General features: G+C 51.4%; 1 protein-coding gene across 7 annotated transcripts; it reads left to right on the forward strand.

The window, feature by feature from the left end:
• On the forward strand, nt 1-27,879 carry BMF (Bcl2 modifying factor). Of its 7 annotated transcripts, none has more exons than XM_044925227.2 (5): nt 1-113; nt 7,342-7,470; nt 9,567-9,863; nt 11,385-11,545; nt 24,007-27,879. In XM_044925227.2, the coding sequence occupies exons 3-5, from the start codon at nt 9,572-9,574 to the stop codon at nt 24,106-24,108; spliced, it is 555 nt and encodes a 184-aa protein (XP_044781162.1). In that variant the 5' UTR covers nt 1-113; nt 7,342-7,470; nt 9,567-9,571; the 3' UTR covers nt 24,109-27,879. The 7 variants fall into 7 exon arrangements, with proteins under 7 accessions (XP_044781162.1, XP_025151714.1, XP_025151713.1 ...); XM_025295928.3 differs by lacking the exons at nt 1-113; nt 24,007-27,879 and adding exons at nt 6,790-6,958; nt 11,757-16,608; XM_006073029.4 differs by lacking the exon at nt 1-113 and adding an exon at nt 6,797-6,958 and having other exon boundaries at nt 8,916-9,863.
• The last annotated feature ends 97 nt before the right edge of the window (nt 27,880-27,976 follow it).

The following is a 27,976-nucleotide window of genomic DNA, read 5'->3' on the forward strand; positions in this document are numbered from 1 at the left end:
CATTAAAGAAGCAGCCTTTTCCATTCCTTCTCTGAGACAGACCAGCATCTTAGAACTGGAGACAGCTCATTGGTCTACATGAGGACTTTGGATGAATGCAACTTATACATATGGTAAAGAGTATCTTAAAGTGAAACAACAGATTCATTAATTTTTATTTCAACATTGCTGTATTTTCTGCTTCTTTTGTCTTTAATGACTGGTTATGAACATAATTAAATAATATACGATTAAAAGTAAAACACCATAAAGTAAAAATAAATTTTAAAAAAGCGGTAGACATCCTCCACACAGGATGACTCCAGTGAAATGCTGAGCATTCTGTGAGCTCATGAAGGCTGACTGCTGCGGCTGTGGCCCAAGGTGGGGCCAGAGAGAGGTGACAAATGCAAAAGGAAAGCAGGGGAGGAAGCGAGGTTAAGGAGACAGAATCTGCATGGCAGATAGAGAAAAGGAAGTTGGCAGAGAGGGAAAGAAGTCCAGGATGGGCAGAAGAGGAACTCTGGGGGCAAAGATCTATCCTTAGTTCCAGAAAATTCCATAACCATTTAGAGAGCGCAGCAAAGCCCAGAGCCATGTGTCTGCCTGTTTAATGGGCCTGAGACATCCTAGCTGTGTTGGCAAGCTCTACAGCCCCTTCCTCTCTGGCCCACCTGAGAAGCCCACGCGGACCAGACAGAAAGTCAGAGGTGAGGTAATGGTGGCTCCTGGGACTAGTCTCCTGCATCCAAGAGGACTTTTTCTTTGAGCTTACAGGATCTCTGATTGTTTCTTGGCTGGCAAAGCCCCTTCAGCCTGACTTACTCTCCCCCATCCAGCAGCGTTCAGAAAAGGGTGAGTGGCCCCAGTAGGTCCCTACAAACCCATCCGAATAACAAACCACAGTCCCTTGTCCAAACACGCACATTAGCCTGAACCCACAGGGACAGCGCAGGAGTAACAGATAAGGTAGTAAAAGATAAGGTAGTGTGCTCAATGTAAGCAAGGATAGAAGCAGGAACTGAAAATGTGCCCCAGAGCTGAGGCTGGGCTGCTGGACCGCTTCCTGCGGGTGATGCAATCGCTTCTGCCACAGGTGGCGGCGGTGGTGGGAGTGTCTGCAACTGAGAGAGGCTGGAATTTACCTCGCTAGGCTGCCTCTGGCTTGGCCTTCCAGTTTTGGGGGCACTGGGGACAGTGTGTTATTGAGGGGGAAGAGGGATGAATCCTGCTTGTCGGGAGGGGCTGGGCGTGTCTTTTGGGCAGTAGATGTAGGGGATGTAAGCACTGGCTTTCATGCCAGACAGATGTGACCTTAAATCAGGGTTCTGTTGCCTGTCTTTGGAGAAGTGACCTTAGCTTCCTTGAATGTAAAATGGCACCGATGTTGATAGATCCCTCTTGGGATTGTTTAGGAGTAAATGAACTGTGCCTGGCATTCAGTAGGTGCTCAACAGGTGAGAATTGTTTTGATTATAGCCCAGGGACCTCAGGCAGGATTGGGATAAGAGGGTGGTGCTGCCCCAAAGTCCTAACCCCTACCCAGCCTGCCTGTTTACCTAAATTATGCCACCTCTGAATCTGTAGGAGCAAATATGTAAATGTGAGTGCTGGAAGGTCACTTGTTGATGGCAGAGCTGGGAACTGAATTCTTTCTACTTGGCCTGATGATAGCAGGGGATCAGGCATTTCCCAGACGCTCTGTGCAAGGAAAGGCAAGACCACTTCTGGGGATGCTCAGCCTTCCTGGAAAGGCCGGTTTCCCTTACCTCGTGCTTTTGCAGCTCTTCCTGCCATACCCTCCTCCTACCCCCAGTTTCTCTTTGAGCTTGTGTGTAGGTGTGCAGATGAGGAGGGTTCATGTTTGGGATGAAAGGGTGCGGATATATTCAGTGATCCCCGCAGGGATTTATCTGCACCTCCAGCTCTTGGCGTGGAGCCTAGCACGTGGCAGGTGCTCAGCAAATGTCTGGTGAACTCACACGTGGGTAAGTGAACACCTGGCTCGTTTTCAGATAGTGGCCCTCTCCCACTCCAGGATGGCGGGGGGTTGAGCGTTTGGCTGGGAAACAGCTGATTCAACTCATTTCTTGGCCCAGCGCCTCTTGAACACCAGATTCAAAAACTGAGAGGCTCTGAGCTTGGAAAGCACAGGTCCCTGGCGCTTCTGGTGGCAGGTTTCCTTGATAGCAACTGATTGTACTCTGGCCTCAGTTGGAAATTTCTGAGATGTTCGTGCCAGTCCCAAGGAGACTAATGTACTGATGTAACTTTGCCCAGGAAAGAGGATGCATCGTGGGAGGAGTAGAGTAAAAGGCAGAGTATTTTGATTGGATTTCTTAATTCCTTGGCAGGATAAAGCCAACTTCTTTTCCATGGGCTGAGCAGGCTGAGTGCTGGACTGGGTAAGAGGCGAGAACACTTCCTGAGGGTCGTGCTTATAGTTTTTCTGTAAATTTGTCTCCATAAGGTTAGCAAATTCTGTCATGTGCCAGACCTGGAGGAGGGTAGTCTGAGGGTATCAAGATGTTGATGGCATCAGCTGTGCCTCTTAGGGAGAGGCTCTGCTGGTGAGAAGAAACATGTAAGCCAAGACAATGTAGATAGGGCATTCATGGAAAATCTCCCACTGCAGCTTTTTTCCCCACTCTTCAAACACAGGACTATTTCTATTTTCTAAATATGGAGAGGCACTTTCATTCACTCATTCAGCAAATATTTTTTGAGTATTTCCCAAAACAAAACTGTGTACTGACTGTCGTAACGCATGTGATCCCAAACTTCACCTAATCTTTTAGGTTCCATTCGGCTTTCCCATGGTAGCCTCAGTCTCTGCATTTCCCTTTACATCCAGGTCTTGTAATTCCTAAATATTTTCTCTTTAGCAACGCTTTTTCGATTTGAACCCCACTCTCCAGTGATTCGGAGAAGGCAATGGCACCCCACTCCAGTACTCTTGCCTGGAAAATCCCATGGATGGAGGAGCCTGGTAGGCTGCAGTCCATGGGGTCACCAAGAGTCAGACACGACTGAGCGACTTCCTTTTCACTTTTCACTTTCATGCATTGGAGAAGGAAATGGCAACCCACTCCAGTGTTCTTGCCTGGAGAATCCCAGGGATGGGGGAGCCTGGTGGGCTGCCATCTCTGGGGTCGCACAGAGTCGGACATGACTGAAAATGACTTAGCAGCTCCAGTGATTGGTAAGGAGGGAGTTCAGTGACTAGGGAATCAAGTCTCTCCACTTGCTTACTCAGTTAGAAGAAGCCACTCTGTCAGCTCTGGTAGGTTCTCCTCCCTCCTCAACCCCTTGCCCCTCCTCTGTGCCACGTGCACACATACACACACGCACACACACACACACACACACACACACACACACAAACACCTCTCTGCAACTCAGAAGAGACTATTGCTTTGCACACAGATGGAATAATGCACAGAGAGATAAATTCACTCTGTTAGAGCAAGTCCACCAAGGAAGGACACCACGCCTTCCAGGTTCCTGGCCTTTCTTGCACACATGATCCCTCCCAGAGGGAGTTAAAAGGCAAGAGAGTCGAGCAGTATGGGCTTCTCCACCAAGACCCCCACCTTACACATAAATCAGTTTCCAATCTAACCCCTCCCTAGGGGTTGAGTTACAAACCTCAGTAACCCCAGGGCGGCCTGCTTGGTAATTCCTATTATTCAGCTGTCAGCTGGTGTTTTTTAAAAACCTCCCTTCCCAGTGATCCAGTTACTAGAGTTTTAGAGCCCATTCCTTGTCTCAGAGAGAAACCCTATAGCCAGGTGAAACAATGGAGAGAGCTCCGCAGCTTTCTACGGGGAGCTGGGTTTTCTCTTCTGCTGAAAGCAGCCTCCCCTTAACTCTTTGCATTCCCTCCCCAGTCTTCCGTGCCTCCCTCTCAGGCACCCAGCTGATGCCTTTCGGAGTAACTTGGCTTTTTTTTGGGCAAAATTTTGCTTCCCAGAGCTAGCATCAGTTAGCAGAGGAAAAGATAAAAAGCAAAAAACTGGGGCAAAGAATGGTTTCAACAGAGAAAGATGGAAAAGAGATTCTGCTGCGGATGCAAGATGCATGTGCTCTGAACCACAAGTCCAGGATTCTTCTGTTCCCAGGGTGCTGCTGTTGGTAGGAGACTTGGAGGCAAGATCTCCAGCCCAGCAGGTCCTGACGCTTTGGGCTGCAGAGTCTATCCTGTGCTGGAAGGGAGAAAGGGCACGGGGAGGGGTCTGCTTTGACAGTGATGAGAAGTGGGGAGTGAGGCTTCTGACCTCCCTGACCCCTTTATCCCTGACAGTCTTTTTTTGGTTCCTCTAGCTCATAAGGCTGGACCCCTGCTGCTTGACCTTAGAGGCTGAGAGCAATGGAGGCCAAGTTATGGGTGTCTTTCACAGGGAGCCCAAGGGGGCAAGCTGGGAAGGCCTGGTAGAGAGGCCTGTGAAGAAATGTCACTACAGGGTATAACCCTTCTATCTTCCAACCTGCTCAGATCCACTAAAATGATCCCCTTTGCTCCTTAGCTCCACTCCCCTACAATGGCGAATTTAAAGCTTTTATAGGGTCACAGACCCCTTTGGGAAACTGTCCTAAGCTAGAACCACCACCCTCACACAAAAATGCTTGTGTGAACCCACAAATACAATCTAGCAAGTTTCTCTCCTAAAGCTGAGGAGCCCCTGGTGAGCCTGGTCGATACATGGACCCTAGGTTATAGGCTTTCTCTACCAGATTCCTTGCCTTGTGGACCCAATTCTACCTTGCAGGGCTGTGGTAAGGCAGACAGAGCTTTAGCAGCTCAAGTGGATCAGGATGACCCATGTACCCTGGGGCCTGTGTTGCCCCAGAAGACAGACTCAGACCTGGTTTGCCCTTCAGTTCTACTTTTGACCCTAAGTCATGCCCTTAGGCCCAGCTGGCCCACCTGAGATACGGCCCCAGGAGGAAAGCCAGTCAGAAGAGAAGGACGGACCTAAGAAGGTGTGTGTAGACCTAAGCAATGTGGTGAGAGCTCCTCAGTGCCCCGCACGGAGGCTGGTCTTGGCCTTCTCATCTGCTCATGTATGGCAGGATTGCTAGGTCACCCTGACCAGCTCTGACACTCCTCTTGGCCAAGCCTCCTGGTAAAATAATATACCTCCATTTGGCTCCAGCACCTCTTTCTGGACATCTGTCAACTTATATGGGGACCAGGCTGATGGCCAAACTTGACTCTTGCCCCTTTCCCTTTTCCCTCTTCTCCATCTTTTGGGGATAGCATTTTCCTACTCTAGCAACCACAGCCCTCATTATGCCTGGTCCACTTTCTTAGGTACCCTTTGAAGGAGTTAGGGACAGAATGAGCAGGAAAAAGAGACAAGGAGACTTTAGGCTAAGAGTCCCAGACCCATTTAGCTTAAATTTGAGTTTACAAACTCAGAGAGAGCAGCTTGGTGGTCCCCACTGCCAGTCCCCACTGTCCCCAGGGTCAAGCCCCATCATCCCTCACCTAACCTGTTGCAGGGACTGGCTCCCTTTCACTGATTTCTGGCCTCTTCATTTATCTTCCCTAAAATCCAGGCTTGGTCAAGTCAATCATCTTCTGTGAAATCTTTGCTGGCTGACCTATGCCTCTGGAATAAAGTGCAGATTCCTCAGCTGCCATTCCAGGGACACCTCTGTAATTTGATCTGAACCTTCCTGCTCATGCTCACCCTTCCTCAGTCCAGGTGTGCACCCAGTGATCCTATATGTCCCCCTGCCCTTGATCCCTTGACAAATTCTCCAGTTCAGCATTTGATTGTGTTAAAGCTAGGTCTTGGCTATTTTATCTGGTATTCCTGATTGAAAAATTGCCCCATCCTTCAAGGTCCAATTCAAAAGCCACCTCCCTAAAGCCTTCCCCAGCCTTAGCATTCTGAATGTTTTTGCATTCCCAGCAGTCATTATCCCTGGCATTACCACATTTCATGTTGCTTTCCATTATCTTCTGGTCTACTTCTCTAAGTAGGTTGTAAACTCCCTGAGGGCAGGCACCAGGTTTTTGGTACCTAGCCCAGTACCTGGCACAATGTGGGTGTTTAAGAAATGTTTGTGAACTAGCCCATAGATTCCCCTGCCGATAGTAGGTGGTCTGCAGGACACGTTGCTTTCCTTGCAGCCCTAGCACCATCTCTCAGTGCTGCCATAAGCAGGATGTGTGTCAACTGCCCGAGCAGCCCTTGCATTCCTGATCTCTCCTCTCCTCAGCCAGATGTTAATTTTGTTTGACTGTCCATTCCCAGTCAAGAAGAGAGCCTGTGGGTCCCTTTGGATATGTTTGATCTGAATGTCACTCGAGATAACAGTGTCAGTCACACATGTTTTCAAGCTTCCTACAGCTTTGAGGGCTGGAGTTTGCTTCTGACCTGCCCAGCAGCCGGGAAGATGCTTTGCCACCAGGTGGCCGGGATCCATCGGCACCCTTATCTTGGGCCCTCTGGATGTTGCCAGCCTCATCATCTAAAATCTCCCCGCTTCCTTCTCTTCCTCTCCCTTTCTGGACGCGCCGAAATTATTCAGACCATACGCATGAAAGAGAAGACAAAAATCACTTTGGCGCCCCCTATCTCCCGCCTAACAGGGAGGACTAAAAGGCTCTCGAGTGCTTCCAAAGTCCGTGTTAGGAACAGAGTTTGCTTGGGCGACGGCGCTCCAATTGCGTTTCTGGCGGAGGTCGGAATTTGGCTCGGTCCCTTGCAATGTTTCCAAGGGAAGGTTAGTACAATCGTGACAGTCCCTGGCAGCCGCCCAGCCCGGGACTTCGGGCTCCACTCTCCATTGGCCAGCCATCCGTGTGACGCTCCAGAGGCGGGGCCTCATCAGCTGTTTGCGGGATGCCCCGAGCGGGCGTATTTTGGAAACAATACCGCGAGGTGCAGAGTGGCCTCCACCCGAGCCTGCCCGCCTCCTGCCGCCGCCGCCCCTGCCCGCGCCTCCCGCCGCCCGCAGCTGCCGGGTGAGCGCCTGGGCGGCCAAGGGCCGGGCGGAGTTGGATCTCACCTCCTTGGGGAAGTGGGGGAGAGGATCGCGCTGCGCGTGGGGGCCCGGGAAGGGTTGGGCTGCGGGCGTCTGGAGTGACCATGGACTGGGGCACTGGGGTGTGGGAACGGGGTACCGAACCCACAAGTAGGTGCGCTGCTCCACAAAGGAATGCGGGGCTAGTAGCATTTGAGTCTCTAATGACTTGGGTCCAGGTGGGCAGGGGAACCTGCGCTTCCCCGCTGAGCAGATCTGGGCGCCCGAGAATGGCCCGGTCTCTGGATCTGACATTGGGGTAGGGCAGGGAGTTGTGGGACGTCCTACATCCCTGCGGAGTCTGAAGGCTCCTCTCCTTAACAGCTGGGCTTTCCCCCCTCCTTCCCAATTGAGTTTGGGCGCCAAGCCCCCGAGTGCTCGTCACGCTGGACCCTGGCACGGAACCCTGGCATCACGACTCGGAGGCCGAGATTCTCCCCTGGAGCCACCCAGGTCTGCTGTGTGTTGTGTGAGTGTGTGTGTGTGTGTGTGTGTATGTGTGCGTTCCCAGATTTTAGCCCTCGAAGAGGTTCAGAATGTCTGGCTACTGCCTTCTCCTAGGAGGAGGAGGAGGAGTCTGAGTTCAGCATCCCTGTTAGAGTCCTTAAGGGCTGGGATGGCTCCAGCAGGTTTTAGGTCTCCTTGATAGGACTACTTCTCTGGTAGTGCATTTAGGAAGTGCCCTCCTGTTGCCTGTTTGGACACCACCTCTTCAGTTCAGGGGAAGGGGAGAAGTCTCTTTACTGTATCCCAGTTTGCACTTGATCTTGCCCAGCACCCCTCTGAAGGCTCCCACTTGCAGAAGAGCCATCTGTTGTTCCTGTGGAGAGTGGGAAGGGCCCCCCTAGACTGGCAGACCCACACCTCTGGCTGCACCTCCCCCACTGTCCAGTGCAGGCAAGGGCTGAACTTTGGGGCTGTGCTGGGAGGGGGTGGGAGAGGTGATAAGCTTCAAAGGAAAAGCCAAGACAATGACTGCTGCTTGCTATTGGCTTTGGAGGGCCCCATCTTAGTTTGGGATTGCCAGCTTGCATAGAGGAGGTGGAAGGGCAGGAGGGGAGCTCCTGCCAGGTGACTGGTAGGACAGCGCTTGGTCCTTTCTGCAGGATGCCTTGTTTCCTGGCACTGACAAACTAGTTCTCTCCACATGCCTTTTTTTTGCCATCCAAGTGGGCAGGGAAGAGGGCAGGCAGGATAGGGACCATAGATAGCTCAAGGACAGGATGGGATGGAGGGAGAGTTGAAGCAGGCACCTTAAAGAAAGCTTGCATTTGAGAAAGCCAAGATTCTTGAATTAACTGAGCTTCCTCTAAGTACTTTACCAACCCACAGACCATTTGGCTTGTTCTTCAAGGGCAAGAGACTGGAAGACAGAATTCCCAGGGGACCTCTAATTGACTCTGGCAGTGACAAACACCATCTCTCTGTATCCTTAACCACTCAGGTGGTTGCTTTTCTGACTGCCCCAGGGACCCTGAGGGGTTCCTGGTGTATGTATAGGGGACTGACTTTGAGCACAAGAAGCTGGGTGACTGCAAGCTCATACTTCCAAGAGCCATCAAATGGAGCAAGTGGAACTTCTTTATCACCAAGAAACTCATATCAACAGCCTGAGTTCAGACAGCAAGTGAGGTCACAGAGAGAGGGCTGAATTTCACTTCCTTCTATGAGGCAGGTTGTACCCATCTCAGGTTCGGTGCTGGCAGGAATGGTAGGCTGTGGGGAAGGATTTGAAGTTGTGGAGATTAGTGACTCCACACTGAGCTGGGGGACTCTGGGCACTTTGCTGGTTGCTGGACCTCTCCTCTCGGCTAAGCTGTGGTAAGCAGATAGCTCTACTCTGCTGAGAGGGCAGCTGCAATGACTAACTTGGGTTTTTCTCCCCCTCTCTCTCCCAGGACACACTCTTACCACATCGTTGAGCCTGTTTGTTGTGTTGAGCAAGCAGCGGGTGGAGACTAGAGTCTTGGGCGGGGCTTAGCAGGTTTGGAGGGAACCTGGCCAGGCTAGGATCGCTGGCTTTTGTTTTTGCTGCCCAGCCTGGAGCTCTGCTCAGACTGAGATGAGAACTTGATGGTACTCCTCAGGCCAGCAAAGGGGTGTGTGTGTGGGTGAGCACTGTGGGTACAGCCAGTCACAGCGCCCTCTGCCCTCCCACAGCCACTCACAGAGGCTAGTCTTGTTGACATTTCTCCAGGTACCCTCCGTGCTTGCAGCAGCTGACCATACCCCTGCTATGGCTGAGAGTCAGTAGCAGTCCAACTGTGTGACTGTGACCAGCCTGGGTCAGAAGAGGAGGCTGAGGGGAAGGTGGCCCCCAGTGGGCGCAGGGAAGAAATGGAGAATCCTGGAACTGCAAGGCAGTCCACATTTGGGGGTGGGTTGTCACCCTTGGCAATGCTTTATCTGTAGGGCTGACTGTCATCAGTGCCTGAGCCCACTTCTCCACATAAGAAGGGGGAGCAGGAAAGAAGGAAAGGGAGGGAAGTCCTTCCAGGTAGAGCCTGGGTGGGGGCAGCCTCCCGGATGCCTGCATTGCACCCTCACAGGGGAGATGGAGCCACCCCAGTGTGTGGAGGAGCTGGAGGATGACGTATTCCAGCCCGAGGATGGGGAGCCGGGGACCCAGCCCAGGAGCTTGCTCTCTGCTGACCTGTTTGCCCAGAGCCAGCTGGACTGCCCCCTCAGCCGTCTGCAACTCTTCCCTCTCACACACTGCTGTGGCCCTGGGCTTCGACCCACCAGCCAGGAAGACAAGGCTACTCAGACTCTCAGCCCAGCTTCCCCGAGCCAGGGTGTCATGCTGCCTTGTGGGGTGACTGAGGAGCCCCAGCGACTCTTTTATGGTGAGTGCTCTTAGCCTCAGGGCTCCTCCCTTAGAGACGGGGGAAAAGAGGGGACTTTCCCTCCCCAAACCTGCTCTTTGCTATTTCCTTCCCCAAATTGAGCAGCAGGGGCTATTGATCCCTCAACTCTTCACCTGCTGTCTATCTGCTCATATACTGCTGCTTGCCTGTGCTCCTCAGGCCACAAGCAGGACAGATTTTGGCCTTGCCATTCTTTTCTGTTCATTTGTCCCTTTCTGGAGGGATCCTTGGGTCCATGGTGTCTCCTTGGGTTGGAAGAAGGGTACCTGGGTCTTGGCTTTTACATATTATGGCCTGTTGAGTGGCCCAGCCTTTTGTGTCGTAATAGTGATGTACCTTCCGTAAAGTGGCTAGTGTTGCCCTGGAGAAGGCTGGGGGATCTGTGACTCGCTGTTGACACTGAAGGGGAAAACCCAGCTTGTTCTGGGAGAGAAGTTTCCTGGAGGCAAAAGGTCCCCCACCCCGGTTGTCACTTGGGACTTTCTGTGTTTGGAAGGGGAACTGGAGAAAGAGGTTGGGCCTGCCTAGGCTCATTGCCAGCAAAGGGGCTGTTTCCAAGGCTCAGTCAGATAAGACCCTTTCATTTGTGGGCTTCAGTGGTTGGTTTTATTAGCAATTTGCCCTCCTCTGGCAAAAGGGCAGGGTTAAATAGCCAGTGTTCTTCATTTAGCACAAAGCTTATGGAGGGAAGGGTGGTTCAGAGGCTATCTTGCTGGGTCTGATGGAGCGGATTGAGGAGACGCTACAGTTATTCCCAGAAGGAGCTGCACTGTAGGACAATTCAGGCAAAGTAGTTCTGGCAGGAGTCTGAGAAGATGGATAAGGCAGGCGGGCAGGGAGGAGGGAAAGACGGGAGCAAGCGGGCGCCCCTAGTGGCAGCTCGGTGACCAGCACTTGGTCAGTGAGGAGAGCAGGTCTAGGTGTCTGGCCTGGGGCTGGCTCCAGAGAGGAACTTGGCTAATCTGTGGCTTAGAGGCGTCTTCTCTCCCTATGTTTTTGTGCCACTGCCCAGAGCTTCAGGGCCTGAAACCAGCCTTTCTCTGCTACACTAAAAAAGTGAGGTTACTTTCTGATTTTCTTTCTCTGTCCCTTGCTCTGCTCAACTCAGGATCTCTGGAGAGCTGCCTCCAATGTTTTTCTAGAGAAGAGCTTCAGCCTGCTACTACTATATGAATAATGAATAATGAATTGTGGTCAAGCGTAGCTGGGTAAATAAGGACAGAAGGTTGGCAAGTTCAGCCACACTTATTACCTTTGCCATGGCACTGCCAGTGAAGGGAGGGCTGAAGGAAAGCCTGGCATCAGCTTTCATACTCTTGGGCAGCAGGCAAGTCAGGCTGTCCACATTTGGCAGAGTGCCCTGAGAAAGGCAGGCTCAGTTCCTCTCCCTTCCCATACTAGAGTCTACCCTTGACCCCGGGTCTTGACCAGGGGTGGCAGGCATGGGGAAGATGGGGCAGTGGTGGAGCTTGCTGAGATGTGGGCCCTCTGTCTTTGCAGGCAATGCTGGCTACCGGCTCCCCCTTCCTGCCAGTTTCCCTGCAGGCTTGCCCCTTGGTGAGCAACCCCCTGAAGGGCAGTGGCAACATCGAGCAGAGATACAGATTGCCCGAAAACTCCAGTGCATTGCAGACCAGTTCCATCGGCTTCATATGCAGCAAGTAGGCACCGGGGCTTGGTGGGGGGAGGTGGTGTGCATCTGCTGGGGCTGTGGGGCTGGGGCCTGCCTCAGCAACTCTCTCTGCCAGGCCCCACGTTTAAGGCCCCATGTTACAGTGATTCTCTTGAACTGGAAATCGAGAATGCGCTTGGCTGGATGAGTGCTCTTGCTCTCACCTCTGAGATCCAAGTTGTTTATCTACCTACTTTCAGCTCAGGCCCCTGGGAAATGCTCCAGTCTCTTGCGGAGAATGGCATAGCTTCTTGCAGCCTTGACTGACACACTATATTTTATTGAGTTCATCAGTGGGAGATGGTCCCTTGCAGACCTAAGGGGAAGATTTTCATGGTGCTGAGGAAAACTGGACAGTCGGAGGTACCTGGCTGCGGTGCAGTGGGAAACGGATAACCAAGGCCTGGACGGGTCTGAGTTGGGAAAAGTGGTGGAACCAGTTGTAACCTGACACTTTCCAGCTGGGGAGGCCGCTCCTCATTGTCTCTGTCTGGAAACCAGGGTTGGGACTCTGGAGACTGTGTACCTCAGAGTCTCTCCAGACCAGCGACCGGGTGCTCGGCGGGCAGCCTGGCACCAGCCCGCCAGGGCGGAGCATCGCGTGTCAGCGGAGCTTGTGGCAGAGCCCATCAACAAAGGCGGCGGCTGGCGGGCTCGTGTGGAGGAGCCCTCTGTGCCTTGGGCTGGAGGCTGCCTGGCTCTGCAGCGGCAGTCTGGCCCGGCCCCTGGGCACTTAACTCTTCCTCCCTGGGCTGACTTTCTGGATGGCTGCCAAGGCGGGGAGAGGAGCCTGAGGCTGGATCCCTGCTAGTACAACCACCACTGAAGCAAAGTCATGCCACCTGGAAATGAACACATTCCCTGCCTCTGGGACAGTGTCCTTGCCTAGTCGGCTGTGTATGTGTGTGTGTGTGTGTATGTGTGTCTATATCTGACTGTATATCAGGAAATCAAGAAAATAATTAATCCACCATGATTGGGCAGACCCTGAGGTTAGACGGGGCAATTCAGGTGACCAGAGGAGAGCTATTGATAATAGATTTGACTTGAGGACCAAAACATGGCCAGCACCTGGCAGGAGGTGGGGTGGGGAGACAAATTGAGTTTAGGTTTCCTGAGATCCAGCCATAAGGGGTTAGTCTCTGCCAAGGTGAGCATCTCTGCCAAGGGGTTCTGAGGGAAACGTGGGGTTAGACCTGGTCCTCGTGGATCCCCCAGTCCCTCAGGAAGAGAGGGTGGTCCTGTGCTTAGATAATAAGGCAGCCTGGCTGCCTCCTCTGGCTCCAAGCTCCAGCCCCTATTCCCTCCTTTGTTCTGTGGAAACTTGGCTTAGGGTTTTCCCTTCAGTCCACTCTGGTTCTTGATTTCTGCCTCTTGGCCTTCTTCCTACCCATTCACTTTACGCTGGCTGTGTAGGCCTGTGGTTGGCCTGAGCTCGCAGCTCCTAGCCCCAGTGCTGCAACTGATAGAGGACACAGTGGCTCTGGGTCTCCTGGACTCACCTGGGGGTTTACCTGGAAGGCAGTGTTCTGGATTCCCATTAGATCTGATCTCTCTCAACAGCTGTTTCCCAGAATGTTCCACCATCCACTGGTAAGCCCTTCTAGGCTTGGGAGCAGGCTGGGAGACCTCCTTTGCCCAGTCCAGCCCTGGCACAGGACTAGAACTCAGCCCAGGGCCATTTCTTCCCAACTCAGTCCCGCACAGGAGAAGCTGGCCCTGATGCCAAGGTCTGACCCTGCCCTTTGCTGTTTGGCATCACTGACCCCAGTGCAGAGCTGTCTCTTGGAGGGCCTGGTTCAGCTTGGGAGGAGGAGGGGCAGAGCCACAGAGTGGGAGGAGAACTAGAGGAGAGTCTTCTCAGCTCTGCACCTCCTCCACTGCTGGCTCCTGACTTCCCTGTGCCCCTCACCATCCTGCCAGCTACCTTCTCCTACCGTGCAGTGGCAGGAGGCCGGCCAATGAGGCCAAGAGCTGGTTTTCCCAAATTTTCCATTGCAAAGAGCCAGGCTTTTTGTCCATGGGAGTCTTCTTACTTTTATCCCCCTCCTCCCCGCTCACCCTGCTCACTTCCCTGGGAGCCCATCCTGTGGGAAGGACTGGGATCATGGCCATGGGCAGATGGAGTGCTGGCATGTGTAGGGCCTTTTAGCAGCTAGTTTTAAGAAGTGAGTCATTTTCTGAACTTGATTACAATATAAACTAACGTCTAAATATTTCATATCCACACAAAACTGTTGTCACTCTTACATTCTTATAATTCACCTTCTTTCCCTATTCCTTCCCCTCATCTCTGCAAGCAGGACACTGAGGCACAGGGGTGGAAGTAATTTAGGGTTAAGTCTTGAGGCTTCAGATACAAAGTCTGAAGGCCCAGGTTTGAATGCCAGCTACCAGCTACTGGGAAGACACTTGATCTGGCAGAGCCTATTTCCTCTTCTGTAAATTAGACCTAATATCACAGAATTTGATCATGAAGATTCAGTGAGAAAATACCTCTCTGAGTTCCAGGCACACAGTAGGTATTCTTTAATGCTTGTTTCCTTTGTCTCTATAATCCTGATCATCCCCCACATTTGTTCTTGTCACTTCACAGTGCATCTTCCAGCCCACCTGTCCAGCTAGTCCCTAAGCAGAGCTGCCTCCTATGGGCTCCCTTCCACCCGCCCTGTTCAGAGAAATTGGCTTCTAAGCTATTCACTTATGGGCCTTGTCCTTGTACATTTCTCCTGGGGGAATGATGATCAGTCTCCATCATTGTGGGTTGAGTTTAGATAACCAGGAAAGACAACTCAAGACACAGTAAGAAGGCTGAAGGGGCCTGGCCATCTCCTTTCTTCTCAGGTCTGGGATGGTGTCCCAGGGCCAGACAATGGCCATGGGTCCCCGAATCCTGTAGGGAAGGTGAAGCTTCTGCCTTTTGTCCCTGGTTAGGGACCTCAGTTATTCTTTTTTTTGGCTACATCAGGCTTGTGGGATCTTAGTTCCCTAACCATGGATTGAACCCATGCCCTCAGCAGTGAAAGCATGGAGTCTTAATCACTGGACTGTCAGTCATTTCCGGTTCTTCTTTTTCTATTTGAGGGGAAGCCCTAGGAGATGTGGAGCACAGGGAAGGGTGTGATGATTGTAGTGCCTTATAGGATGGCATTATGGCAAAGTGAGCGTGTCAGCATGACCCTACAGGCAACATGCTCCAGATTCCCCCTGGTGCTGGTTACTGCGGGCTGTAAACCCTCCCAGCATGTTTCTCAAGGAGCTTGCTGGATGGAGGTCTAGCTTGGCTACCCAGGTGATCTCTTCAGGATGGCTTCTCTGGACCAATGGGCAAGGATTGGAGACAGAAACTGTGCTTGCTGTCAATGCTTTGGGTCTCCAAAGCAGCAAGAGAGTTGGTGGCAGAGTGAGTGGAGATAAAAAGCCTTTCCAAAACTGGTCACACACCCCTAACTTCCTCTGGCTGGGTCAGGAGTGAAAGATTCCCCTCTTTGCTCCTTTGTGAGCTTAGCTTAGCTGCAACACGTGCTCTGTGGTGGTCTGGTGACCTTAGCCTACCTTGACCTTGGCTCTGTGATGGTGCCTTGGTGTTTCTTGTCTGTCCAGCTTCTTCAGGGAACATGGCAGTACAGGTTTGCTTCCTCCCTGTGCTCAGGGGCTGCTCTGGCCCAGAGGTGAGTCCCAGCTTCTTTCCATTCCCCTTGCCGTGGTCTCCTCCAACATGAGTCAAAGAATGGAAAAAAGCTGGTGTCCTCTCCCCTTAGGAAAGTCTCCTGTCCCAATGGCACCATCTTGAACTTTGTAGTATGTTTCTGGGCAGTGTTAAGAAGCCAAGAATCATTAAAAAAAAAAAAAGTGGCTTCTGGAGACCATTGAGTGAGTAAAGCTACAGGAGAATTGAAATTCTTGTTGGAAATGGCTTTTTCACTTGGATCAGGGGTGGCTCCATTCAGAAGAGTCAGATTTGGAAATTCCCTGAATAGTAATTAGACTTTATGGAAAATGAGATCTGAGAAAAATTTCAGCCACTCAGTGGAAACCATCTTTAGTTGTAAGGTCAGAGAAAGGATCCTGGAATTAGACGCAAAGTCTGTTTCAAATCCCAGCTCTGTCCCTTATGAGTCCTGTGTTCATAGGCAAATCATGTAACTAACTTATCTGAGCCTCAGTTTCTCATACACACCTTGCAGAGTTGATGTGAAAGCCCTTTGGAAATTGTAATATGTTTAACTATTAATTCCCTGGTGGCTCAGTAGTAAAGAATCTTCCCACAATGCAGAAGACCCGGGTTCGATTCCTGGGTCGGGAAGGTCCTTTGGAGAAGGGAATGGCAACCCACTCCAGTATTCTTGCCTGGAGAATCCCATGGACAGAGGAGCCTGGAGAGCTACAGTCCAGTGGGTCGCAAAGAGTCAGCCACGACTGAGCGACTAACACACAATAACTATTAATGCCTAGACAATTTAACACTTTTGAAAATGGGTTTTAGGATTTTGTTTGGACCTGGTTTTGGAGTTCTTGGGGAGCTCTTTTGGAAGTTGTACCTGAGCTGGTGTTTTCTTGGTTTATTAACTAGTAGCTTCTCTGCCAGCAGCCTGGATCTTTTGTTCAGGGAGCCCCTCACTGCTTCCTGACCCTTTGGGATGCTGTCCTTGTTGGTGAGTGGTTTTCTGGAGTTCAGACTATGCCTAATAAAGTTGTTCAGGCTCTAGATGGGGAAGCCCAGGGCAGGAGCCCCAGAGATTCTCTCTAGGGTAAGAAGGGTCCCTAGGAGCCAGCCCCAGAGTGGGAGGTGCCCCTCGGACAGTGCCTGGGGAAGAGTGAGCCTGGGGGAGGGGCTGTGGAGAGTGCTGTGCGTGAGAGCCGGTGCTGGGGCTTGGGGGCCCTGTGTTTGCTCTGTGGCTGGCTCTGTTTATATCGCTCGCTATATTTAGCTTCTGAGTCATCAGCGTGGCTGACTAGAGCCGAGTTCCCCACACAACTCTGCACCTGACTACTCTCTCTTCCAGGAGAAGGGCCTTGTAGTTCCGGACAGTCCATTCCCTCCCCACCAAGGCAAGCCGTGGGGATGGGGTTGGCTTTGGGTTTTTTTTTTCCCCGCCCTGGGGCAGGGAGGGTGATGGGAGGGAGGGATTTGGAGGAGGCATTAGAAAAGAAGGACAAAGAAACAAGTCTGGTTTGCCTTTTGATCTGTGTCTGGCAACCAAGAGGGCATGTTCTATGACCAGTACAGAAACAGCCAGTGTGTGGGGTGAGGAGAAAAGTCTGGCCTTCGGTGCTCTGCTTGACCGTCCCGTCCAGGGAGTGGCCCCGGGCGGGATGAGGACAGTCAGCTGCTAAGGCCTCAGGTCGGGAGGTAGAGCCTTGGGGGTTCCTTCTCCCCCTCCTTGTAGATCCACAATGGACCTGCTCCCTCCTCACTCCCCTCTCTCCCTCACTTTTTAAAAATAATTATTTATTTTTTAATTGGAGTATAGTTGCTTTACAACGTGGTGTTAGTTCTGCTGTATAACAATATGAATCAGCCGTATGTGTCTCCCTCTCTTGTGACCAGAGCACACATACCCCTCTTCCTCTCTGAGTTCCTAAGAAGCTGCTCAGTAGTTTGAAGGAGCTGTTCTTAGACTGGGGGAGACAGAGCCATCCCTAGGGGCAGCTGGGTCAGGGCCTCAGTACTTCCTGTCTCCAGGCCACGGAGGGGCAACCCAAGGCTCTGGGGCATGGGTGGCAAGCACAGCCCGATCCCCCACCCCCAAGGACTGAAGCCGGTGGCCTCCACTTATGTTAGAGGAAGCCCTCCTATCTTGGACTGAGCTGGGCCCAGGCTGCCCTTCTGGGAGAAGCAACTGATGTTGCCATGGGGGTGACTGATAGCTCCAACGTCCGTTAGTGCTGCCGGCTCGGCTGAGGAAGCTCTTGGCTAGAATAGTTTTCCTTTTCTGTTTTGCCACGTTGCTTGTTCCTTGGTATCTGGGTCAAAAGCAATTTGGGACAGTAGGCCCACAGGGCCCATTGGGCTGCCCCGGGGGTCTCAGAATTCCTTGCCCAGCTTGGCAGCCTGGAATTCTGAACCCAGCTGCCTCCGGCTGCCATGGCCCATCTCAGAGTGAAAAGTCAGGGATTCCCCCAAGGCTTCATGAGCCTGCCCAGAAGGTAGTGCTCCTGGGGCAGGTGCTCTGAGTTGAGGGTGCCGAGGGAATTGCTCCACAAAGTCGAGTCTGGACCAGGTTTCCCTTGTCCTCACCAGGGATTGGGGAGCTGCTCCAGTAGCCACTGGCCCAATGCTTTACAGATGCTTTTCTCATTTAAGCACCACAGCAAACTTGTACTTCGACACCTCATTACCCCCATGTTATTGGAAGCCGGGGCTCCGAGAAGTGGGGTAACATGCCCATGTAACGCTGTTGATCCTAAAACCATGGTCTTCCCATCACCCACCCCTGCTCCTCAGCAGGTACAGCCCAGAAGGTGAGAATCTGATGGAGGTCCCACTCTCCACCTCGGCTCAGCTTTGCCTCCTGTGAAACTGAGTTCTTGCTTTTCTCCCCTTCAGACTGTAAAATAATTGAAGACAAGGCTTACAGCTTGCTTATCTTTGTGTCCTTCGTAACTCTTAGCTCATTTGGGTACCTGATAAAAGTTTGCTGAATCAAACAGAAACATCTTCCCAACTTTTTGTATGTGGAATTTTCCCGAAGTCTTCCTTAGCCCGTTGTCAACAGCAAGGCTTTGTGGTTCAGCCTCACCATGGTCGGTTTAGAGTTGATGGGGAAAGGAAAGAGGTGCAGTAGGAAAACGACATTTTATAGAGAGTGTATTGCCCTATATTTTAAAAGAAACTGAGCATGGTTTCAGAGAAACATCTGAAGTTAACATTTCAGACCAGTTTTAGCTTTATTTCTGTTTGATCTTCAGTTAGCTCTGCCTCTGAAAGGTTTATTGTTTTTCTAGTCCACAGCATCCTTACTGAATAGTTAATGATCTGGAAACAATTTCTTTAAACATACTGGGGCGGGGGGCAGTTAGGTGGTGATTCTCTTTGAACAGTTAATATCATTTTCATAATGTGAATAAATACACTGTAATATTTTAGTGAAAGAACACAGCTCTGGAGTCAGGGATCTGAATCACCCCCTCCCAACTAACTTTAGGGGTAACTTTTCTGAGCTTTTGCTTTCCCATCTGTAAAATGGGATTGAAAATAATACCTGCCTTTCCTATGGCCCAGATTTTTGTGAGGAGCAAAAGAGACCATAAGAAAGCCTTCTAGGTATGAGATTGTTATAAACTGATCTGTTTGGTCAATTTGCATTTTGTGTGTTTGGTTCTTTGAAATCAGGGCTACAATGTAGCTTTGCTCTTTACCCAATTCTTTGAGGGTGAACTGGCTCCTGCTGGAGCATCTGGTGCACCGGTGACACACAAAGTCCCCAGAGGGTGTGAACTGGATACGAAGCGGAGAGACAGAGGGAGATTCTTATCAGGGGAGAGCAGGGAACACTCTTTGTGTTTAGAGCAGAGGCCATGTGCGATGAAACCGAGTTTGATATGTGTAATACAACCTTGTCAGACACTGCAGCCAGCTCTTAAAAAAAGTAAAAAAGCCTTTAATAGTTGGGCCTCTCTCTAGGCAAGAGGCTGATCCTATCACTTCAGGTACGTCTTCAGACCTGGCCAGACATCAGTTGTTCCTGGCTTCAGACAAGCAGGTTATCTTGGAACGCTGACTTTTCTATAGTCAGGGCAGTGTGCTTGTTGAATGCCTACTGTGTGCCCTACGTGTTCCCCATCATCCAGGATGAATGACTGGGTATTCAGTCACAGTGCCTTGCACATGGTGGGAATGACTCCAACACTTGTCAGCTGACTGCCTTCATCCCCCGACCACAGAAGGAAAGGGGCTGAAAGGAGAACCCCAGGTCTGTCATCCTGGTTGTGCTTTCTTAACTGAAGAGAGCATTTTTATCCACCATGTGAGGACCCCTTCTTTTGGGGCATTCACCTCGATTCTTGCCTTCCGCGCCTTGGTCCTACCTTCTGGACCAAATTTGAGAGCTCTGGTGTACAGTTAAATTCCCATCAGCTTCTCATCTTCTGAGCCCGTCTTCTACCCCTGAGGATACCCTGGCTGTGCATTCTGGGAACCCCCATTCTTTGTAGATTCCCAAACTTGAGGGGTCCCAAGCAGCTTGGGAGAGCTGAGCCTTGTGCCAGGGGTCAGCACTCTCTGATCTCAGGTGATGAGTCAGGGGCCAAGCGCACTCTTTCCTGGTTCCCCTTTCCTTCTCCCTTTCTCCTGGACACCCTCTCCTGGAAGCATCCATGTGCTCTGATGTTTCAGTGTCTTGTGTACCTCATCCGGTTCAGTGAATGTTGATTGCCTTTTTTCTTACTCTTTCTCTCCCTGGCCTCCCTTCAAGTCCTTTTTCTTTCCTTTCTAGTAATGTCCTTTTTTCTTTTATTTTTTTAGTAGTAATGTCCTTTTTAAAAAATTAAAAACAAAAGCATTTTGTTTATCGTTGTTCTTCATAATCAAGGCATTCTGGTTCTCTTACTGTGTGGCAATTTGATGTCCTTTCAGAAAAGGGCCTTCTGGAGCTTGCCCTGTGGCAGGAGAAGGCTGGGTGGGGTATGTGTGGCATTGCTCATGCTCACAGAAAGGGTTGCTGGGGCAGTAGATGGTTTCCCAGGCCCTGGTCTTGCTGTGTCTTATGGCTGCCGAGGCAGCCAGCTTGACCCTGTACTAGGCAGCTTATTCTCCAAGCCCACCTAGACCCTCCATCAGGCTGGATTTAGTTGTTTGAGCTCTGACTTATAATCTTGAAGGTGACTGTGGGTGACAAACTCCGAATCACCAAGCTTTACGGTTGGAAATCACCTCAGTGGTTTCTAAATGCCTGTGTGGCCTGGCTGCCTTAGAAGCACCTGGGCAGGATTAACCTCCAGCTTCGCCAAGTCATTACTCTGGTGGGAGGAGATTGAAAGAGACTAAAGAAAATACCAAATCATGAAATGTTTTCTTCTAGGCTATAGGATCATGAGTGATTTTATTTTCTCCTTTCTAATTTCTTGTATTCCAGTTTTTCTACAGTTAAGATGTATTATTTTTATGACTAAAATAGACAATAGATGTTACTTCTGATTTCAAAAAATGTCACTCAGGGGAGCATTTCAATATACAAATTCTTGGGCCCTTCCCTAAAGATTCTGCCCTAGTTGTTCTGGGCGGGACTTGAGGACTCTGTATTTACAATAGCGCCTCAGTGGATTCTGTGACACAGCAGGTATGGGAACCACTAATACCGTACCTCTACTTCACCTATGAGGAGAAGGAAGACTCAGGCTGGCTGGTGAGAGACCCCAGCCTCCCAGGTCCTCTGATTCCTGGCCCCGGGGAGCTACCCACTGCCTGGAGTGCCTCCTTCCTGATTCAGGAGCCCCGAGGCCTGTCCCAGGCAGAGGCACAGAACCTAGGTCCTTCCTAAGGCTGGTCCCTTGTGGACCTAGGCCAGTCTGTGTCTCCCAGCAACGTCTCCACCTTCCAGTCTAATACCACTGTCTTTTGGGTCCTAGAACCCGCCATCGGAGAAGGCAATGGCACCCCACTCCAGTACTCCTGCCTGGAAAATCCCATGGACAGAGGAGCCTGGAAGGCTTCAGTCCATGGGGTCGCTGAGGATCGGACACGACTGAGCAACTTTACTTTCACTTTTCACTTTCATGCATTGGAGAAGGACATGGCAACCCACTCCAGTTTTCTTGCCTGGAGAATCCCGGGGACGGGGGAGCCTGGTGGGCTGCCGTCTATGGGGTTACACAGAGTCGGACACGACTGAAGTGACTTAGCAGCAGCAGAACCCGCCATGATTAGAGTGAGGATTCTTTCTTGCCTTATCCACAAAGATTGCGGGCCTAGAAAGTTACCCAGAGTGGCAAGTGGCCCCCATTAGGGGAATGTGGGGAGAGATTGAGGCCTACAGAGATGGGATTGGTTCAGGCCCCAAATTGTAGAGCTGTGATCTCCTTTCCTTGGCCCTTGAGCTGCTTTGAGATGATTTAGAGAATAGGAAGAGGGAGGGCCTGCTCTGGTATAAAGAAGGGTATGTGGTGGCACTTGGAGCACAGTGGTAATGAGTAAGGACATTGCTCTAGGGCCAGGTGGTCTGGATTTAACCCAGACCCTGCTACTTACTAGCTATGTGGCCATCCCTGCTACTTACTAGCTATGTGGCCAAGTTTCCTAACTCTTTGAATGATCTCATCTGTAAAATGGGCATGACAATATATACATGTGTCATAGGGTTGTTGAGAGGATCAAAGGAGCTTAATGTGTGTAGAGCAGTTCTTCTTATACTCTAATATGTCTTAAAGTCACCTGGAGATCTTGTAACAAATTCAATAGACTTTAAAAATAGCCCATATAAAAAAAAAATCTTAAAAAAAAAAAAGCATTGTGATTCAGTGTGTCTACGTTTCTTATAAGCTCCCAGCTGATGCTGAAGCTGCTCGTCTGTGGACCACACTTTGAGAACCAAGGACATAAACCAGAACCTGACACACTCAGTTTACCGTGACTGTTTGGATCATGGTTGTTATTGTTACTTGGCCTTTTCAAAGAGGCACCTGAGGAGCCTCTAAATTCCAGCAGACTGGCCTCCCTAGAGACCAGTCTTTTCCTGGACTTTCCTCCTATTCCACCCATGACCTTTGCACCTGTCCTGGGTAGCAGCTGGAGAGGGGAGACAGGAGGAGGGGGTGCTCTGTCCAGCTGCTGCAGGCAGGCCTGAGTCTTCAGGTTTGCAGCTGAGTCCGTTTTCACGCTGCTTTACTCTAACCAGATTTTGTTAAGCCTGGTGTGTTTCCTCTTTTTACTCGTCTTTGTTTACAAAACACAAGGAAGTCATCAGTCTCTCCAGTCCAAGTCTGCCAGGCCTCCTCTGTGGCACACCCTGACTTCCCTCCCCTTCCTAGCAGGAGCCGTGCCTCCAACTTTCTGGGTTTTCCAGTCTCCCCTTCTGCAGGGAAAAGAGCAATGCTATTGCTACAGATGTGGGGACACGGATACAGGACAGGGCCCTGAAGTCAGCCTCAGTTGACATCTCACCTCTCCTCTCTCTCTGTGGCCTCAGGCAGGATGACAGGGAACCCAGCAACCTGCCCAGTTGCCTGGGGACAGGTCAGGGGGTCAGGGCCTGACCTTCCTGGGAAGCTCTGGGAACTTTCCAACTCTGCCACTGACTTACTCTAGCCTCTGCTCAGCTGACTGGGAGTTGCCTGGTGGGGGCTGGGGCTGTGGTTAAAGACTGCAGGGGCTCCAGCTCCCCCTACACTCGCACACCTCACATAAACGTGATTGCTGCCCAGGGCGCTGCAGCAGTCCAAGTCCGGCCTCTGTGCTGGCTCCCTTTTTTGCACACTAGGTTTTTATTCCCCTGTCCACTGAGAACCCCGTGGAGAGGGCCCCAGCCTCGTCCTCCTGCCCTGGCAGATAAAGAGAGAACAAAGACCGCCTCTCCCAGCACCCCTCAGTCCCCTCCGGGCCTCTGCCAATACCTGTGTGGGTGGGGCACCAGCCACAGTCCTGTGAGTCACTGACCCCTGACCTTTGCCCCAAGCTTCCCTGCCTGACAGTAGGACCTGGGATAACCTCCAGAGAGTAGTGTGCATTCTTTGTTTTTGTTTTGTTTTCAAGTATGTTCTTGCTTAACGTTTAATTGGCTCCAGTCAGTAGGAAAGCGCTCCAAGAGGGATTATTTATGGCTTACTGTCAAGAGCGGCTATAAAAAGGGCAGCGCGGAGCTGAAGATGCTGGGAAGGGAGAGAGGGCAGGCGCCCAAGTGTGTGTGTGTGTGTGTCTGTGTGTGTCTGTGTGTGTGTCTGTGTGTGTGCGTGTTTGCACTGGATGAAATCAGATTTTTGCTGCCTCAGCAGTGTGGTTTAAATGGAAGATTAACCCTTTGACCTTCACAGTGTCAAATCACTTGCAGATGGAGGCTCCCCCCCCTCTTTCCCCCTTGTTCTCTGTGTTACTTTGGAGTTGGGGGAGAGAGGGGGGCACTTCTTCTCTTTCTTTCTGAAGAAAGTTTGTTGTTCGTGCAGCTGAGGTTTGAGGGGCTCAGGAGCCAATCTGATTAAAAGCAGCACTTGGCTAAACTCTGGAAAATCCTGCAAGCAGGGGAAAAAGTTTAATCCTCTTGTGCACAGTGCATAAAGAGCCTGGTCTTTTCTTTTTAACGTTCACACTGCAATTGTATATGGAGAACGCTGCTATCTCCCCCTTGTCGCCACTTCTCTCATCACTCCCCCAAATCCCCCATGCCCCCGAGTTTGCTGTCCTGATGGGATTAAGGTGCTGCCCTGGGACATGTGGATCTGAACTTTTGCATTGGAAATGATAAGCTGTTGTCTAAGGTTGCATTTAGGAGTTACATCGTCTTTTTTTTTTCCTTTTAGCACCAGCAGAACCGAAATCGCGTGTGGTGGCAGATCCTCCTCTTCCTACACAACGTGGCTTTGAATGGAGATGAGAACAGGAACGGGGCAGGCCCCAGGTGAGGCTGGGCTGCCCCCTTCGCACGGGCACCATGGAAGGACACCGGCGAGGACTGACACTGCGTCTTGTGAAGTTGTTGTTTTGTGTTTTTATTTTAAAAATTTCTCTGTGTACATAAGACATACCCAAGCAGGACCTCTTTCCCCGTTCAGGGCCTCGACCAGGAGTGGGGGCCTTTGTCAAACACTGTTGAAGTAGAGGCTCGTGTGTCTGTGACGTGGAACCTCCTAAGGGCTCGGACGAGTAGATCCTCTGTCATCGGTTGTTGAAGATGACCAGATAGTGATCTCCCATGAGTGGACTGTAGTTTTCCCACAGGAACTTAAGAAATAGGAGGCTGGATTAGACTTGTGGTTCCACCAAAGCTATCAGCCTTCCACCGTGAATGGAGCCCCTATCCGACGAGTCACACTGCTTTAACCCACCCCAGGGCATCAGCCAGGGGCTTTCCAGCTGTGCATGGCAACTTCACTAGGTCGGTCAGCCAGCTCCATGTCTGGGCTCTCACTGGGCCCAGCCATCGCCCACCCCAAGGGCTCAGGGATTCTTGCCCAGCCCCTGTCATCTCCAGCAGACCTCAGGGAGGGTTGGGTTTCTCCATGGACCCTCAAAAAGTGCCGCAAAAATGAACCAACTTCTGGGTAAGCCTCACATCTGCCTTGGTCCCACTTGGAAGCCCAGGATTGGTCCTGAGGTGCAGAACCACTGCCCACTCTGGCTGCCCTGGACTGGCTGGGTATCAACCATGGAGGAGCCAAATAGCCAGTCAACGTGGTGTAGCCAGCAGTTTGTGCCTTTGTCAGGTTTTCTTTTGAAAGAGCCAGCCAACAGACTGCGTCCCACCCCCAACAGCAGACTCTAGGGCCGGGAGAGACAGGACCGGACTGTGGAGGTGCTGGGAAACCAGGCGGCCATCCCACCCATAAGAGTAAGCCCTAGAGGAACCCAGACCCCTTGGTTTCCTTGGAAACCAGTTACCTCCTCCCTTTTATCCCCATTCCTTTCTCACACCTAGTGGGATCCAGGAAGAAGCCAGCACAGTGGCTTTGTCAGCTGAAATGTCTTTTAAAGTAACAGACAGTGATTAGAGTGAGGAACTGTCAAAGCTGGGTGCACATTTCCCGTCTTCCTTCAGCTTCCAGCCAGGCCAGAAAGGCAAGCTCTGGAACTCAGCAGGATCACCGCTGCCTCTGAACTCCTTCTTTTCTCTCCCTGCTGTGGCACTAATGGAGAGAATTTAAAGCAGCCCTCCTGGCAGCTCTGAGAGCAGACATGGGGAATCTGAAAAAGATTCAGGGAATCTGTTAACCAGACACCTAGAAATTAAATTATCATTTTTGCATATGTGAGGTTAACATTGGTGCTAACGGTGAAGCAAGGCCCGAAGAAAAGATGGCTTCCCTGGACTGAGAAGGCCCCAGGGCTACCCAAGGAAACTGGAGGAGTCCAGAGCAGACTCTCATATCTGAACAAGTCCCAGCTCCTCTGATTGTGCAGAGAGGAGGTCTTCGTTCCTGTTGAAGGACACACTGATGTGGATGTACGGTCAGGCACAAGGGCACCGGCAGAGGAAGGTGATGGAAGCTAGAATCCAGCCCATGCTCTGCTCACTAAGTCGTATGCCCTAGTGTTGGGCTGTGTCCACTTACAGGAAGGATGCCTTTCCTAATTTGCACAAAGGTACCCTATGAGCTCTCAATGGCTTGAAGAAGGACTTCAAACTGTGCATCAGCCTTGGTTTTGTTCTGCTTGGATATTCTAGAGGTATTACCTACCTATTCTTGGTCAGAATTGTATTCTCAGGGTGTGTACCATGGTTTGTCAGCTAAGAAGATAGGTTCCTTCTTGGGAACAGGCATGGAGACTGGTGCTGGGATAGGCTGACCATTGTGAAGTCCAGCCTTCCCTGTGGGTCTTCGCACCATTTTTTTGAATTGCATGGGACATGTGTTATTTTTCCCTCTCCTGGACCAAGGCTGTGACTGGCAGGGTGCCGGTATACCTCAAGTGGCACGCATAAGAAAACAGGATTATTTTTACCAGCCACTTTTACCCCCTCTTAGCAGACTTTCCATGTGAGCTGAGTGAGAGCGCAAATAAATGGTCCAGGCCTTGGTGCCTAGGCAAAGTCATCAGCCTCAGAGACCTTGCTGGGCTGAGCAGGATGTCCAGTGGCCTGTCCTGAGAACTGAGCCTGCAGTCTGAGAAGCTCAGTTGAACATTGCACCTGGGGCTAGGTAGAGGGTCGGTCTGACTGCACTGTCTCCATATTCTATGAAGCCAGGAACGAATTCACTATCCTAAGCAAGCCAGGACCAAATGTGAAACTCCCCTCCTTCCCCTCCCGCCAGAACCCAGCAGGTAGAATAGTCCCAGGAGGAAGAGGTTCCTCCTGGCTGGCTGTTTTTAATTGGTGTAGTGATCTAGACTGGCCTCTTCCCCCTGTGCCTGGTGACTTGGTCTGAACATTCCTCAAGTTCAACCTCAGGAGACCCGTCCCTCCCCTGGGCTCCCTCTCCCCAGCCCTGACCCCCAGGAGCTTGGCTGTCTCCAGTTAGGGGGTGGAGAATCAGTTGGAGAGAGAGTCTGACCTGGCTCCTGACCTGTAACCGACAGAAGACTTATGGAGCTTTTGTGGTTTGCTGAGGGTAGGGTTCGGGAGAGGGACTGGAAACTCTTCCCTGGTAGGAATTGCCCTGGAGGGAAGGGAAGCCTGATGTTCAGGGTCAAAACAACTCTTCTCATTAAGAACCCCAGAGTAGGGGCTTCTGGAAGGTGGTAGAACTAGGGAGGGAACCCCCTCAGGCCAGCTGTCTGACTCACTCAGACAGTTGTAGGACTCAACTGGGCCTCCTCTATCTTTGCCTGCTTCAAAGCCTGGACTGGTGGGAGGCTACCCCTGGGGCCTTTTCTTGCTCAGTCCAAGGATCACCTCCCTCAAGCCCCCAGAGCAAGGGGCTTATGTGATAGGCATGTCCTGAATGCTCAGAGGGGCCCAGCTGACTTGTCTGTCTGTCTCCAGTGGCCCAGCCTCATCCAAGGATGGGTTGGACATGGCAAGGAGGGACATAGTCCAGCCAGGGCCTCCTCCACTTGGGGGCTGGGGAGCCACTGTGATTGTCCTGGTTAGCACACAGAGAGTTCTGATGCAGTGGAGTGGGGCAAGTGAGGGATAGCAGAAGCAGGCACATCGGTTCTGTGGGGGCTTCTGCACATTGGTGCTGCAGGGCCCCTCTGTGTGTGGGTGGGGACACCTTGGTGAGAGACTGCTCAGGCTGACTCCTTAACTCATTAGCCTGTGAAGCCTCCTGGGGACACTGAGCAGTGGGTGTCCAAGGCTGGTGGGCACTTTGAGCCTTGAGGGAACAGCAGAGCAAGCCATATGCTTCATAGATGCGTTAGCCTCTCGGGCTGAAGGTGCTTGGAGCTCTGCAGGCTCCTAGTCTGTGCTGCCCTTCTCTCTGCACAGCAGACCAGCACCTCTCCCTGTTTTGTGAGCATCGCCCAGCAGGTTGCTCCATCCCTGGGTCCACAAGGGCTGTGGGGGGAGACCTAGTGAGAATGTAGCATTTTGTCCCTCCCAGGTTAGCTGACCTGGGTTCACTGTGCTCTGCCTCTGGGAGAGAGACAAGAGAAGAGAGGGAGGGGATGGGAACTCATTGTTTCTAAACCTGTACAGAATATTTGGCTGTGTGTTCTTCACGTGCATATATGTGTATATATCTTTGCCTCCATCGATTGGTACAGTTTTTAATAAAACCATTTAAAGCAAAGCTGGGCTTTTCCAAGGTGTAATAAAAATGCAAGGGGGTCTGTTAATGGATTAGAGATTCCCAACTTGCTTCTCGCTGCCCTCATGAGTGACACCCC

The sequence above is a fragment of the Bubalus bubalis genome, chromosome 11, assembly GCF_019923935.1.
Source record: "Bubalus bubalis isolate 160015118507 breed Murrah chromosome 11, NDDB_SH_1, whole genome shotgun sequence".
In the NCBI taxonomy this organism is placed as follows: Eukaryota; Metazoa; Chordata; class Mammalia; order Artiodactyla; family Bovidae; genus Bubalus; species Bubalus bubalis.

Excerpts from the sequence above, each read along its gene's own strand:
- BMF (XM_044925227.2), top strand. The coding sequence starts at position 9,572 with ATGGAGCCACCCCAGTGTGTGGAGGAGCTGGAGGATGACGTATTCCAG. Across the intron at positions 9,864-11,384 it reads GCCCCAGCGACTCTTTTATG|GCAATGCTGGCTACCGGCTC; the intron begins GTGAGTGCTCTT and ends CTGTCTTTGCAG. Across the intron at positions 11,546-24,006 it reads ATCGGCTTCATATGCAGCAA|CACCAGCAGAACCGAAATCG; the intron begins GTAGGCACCGGG and ends TTTTCCTTTTAG.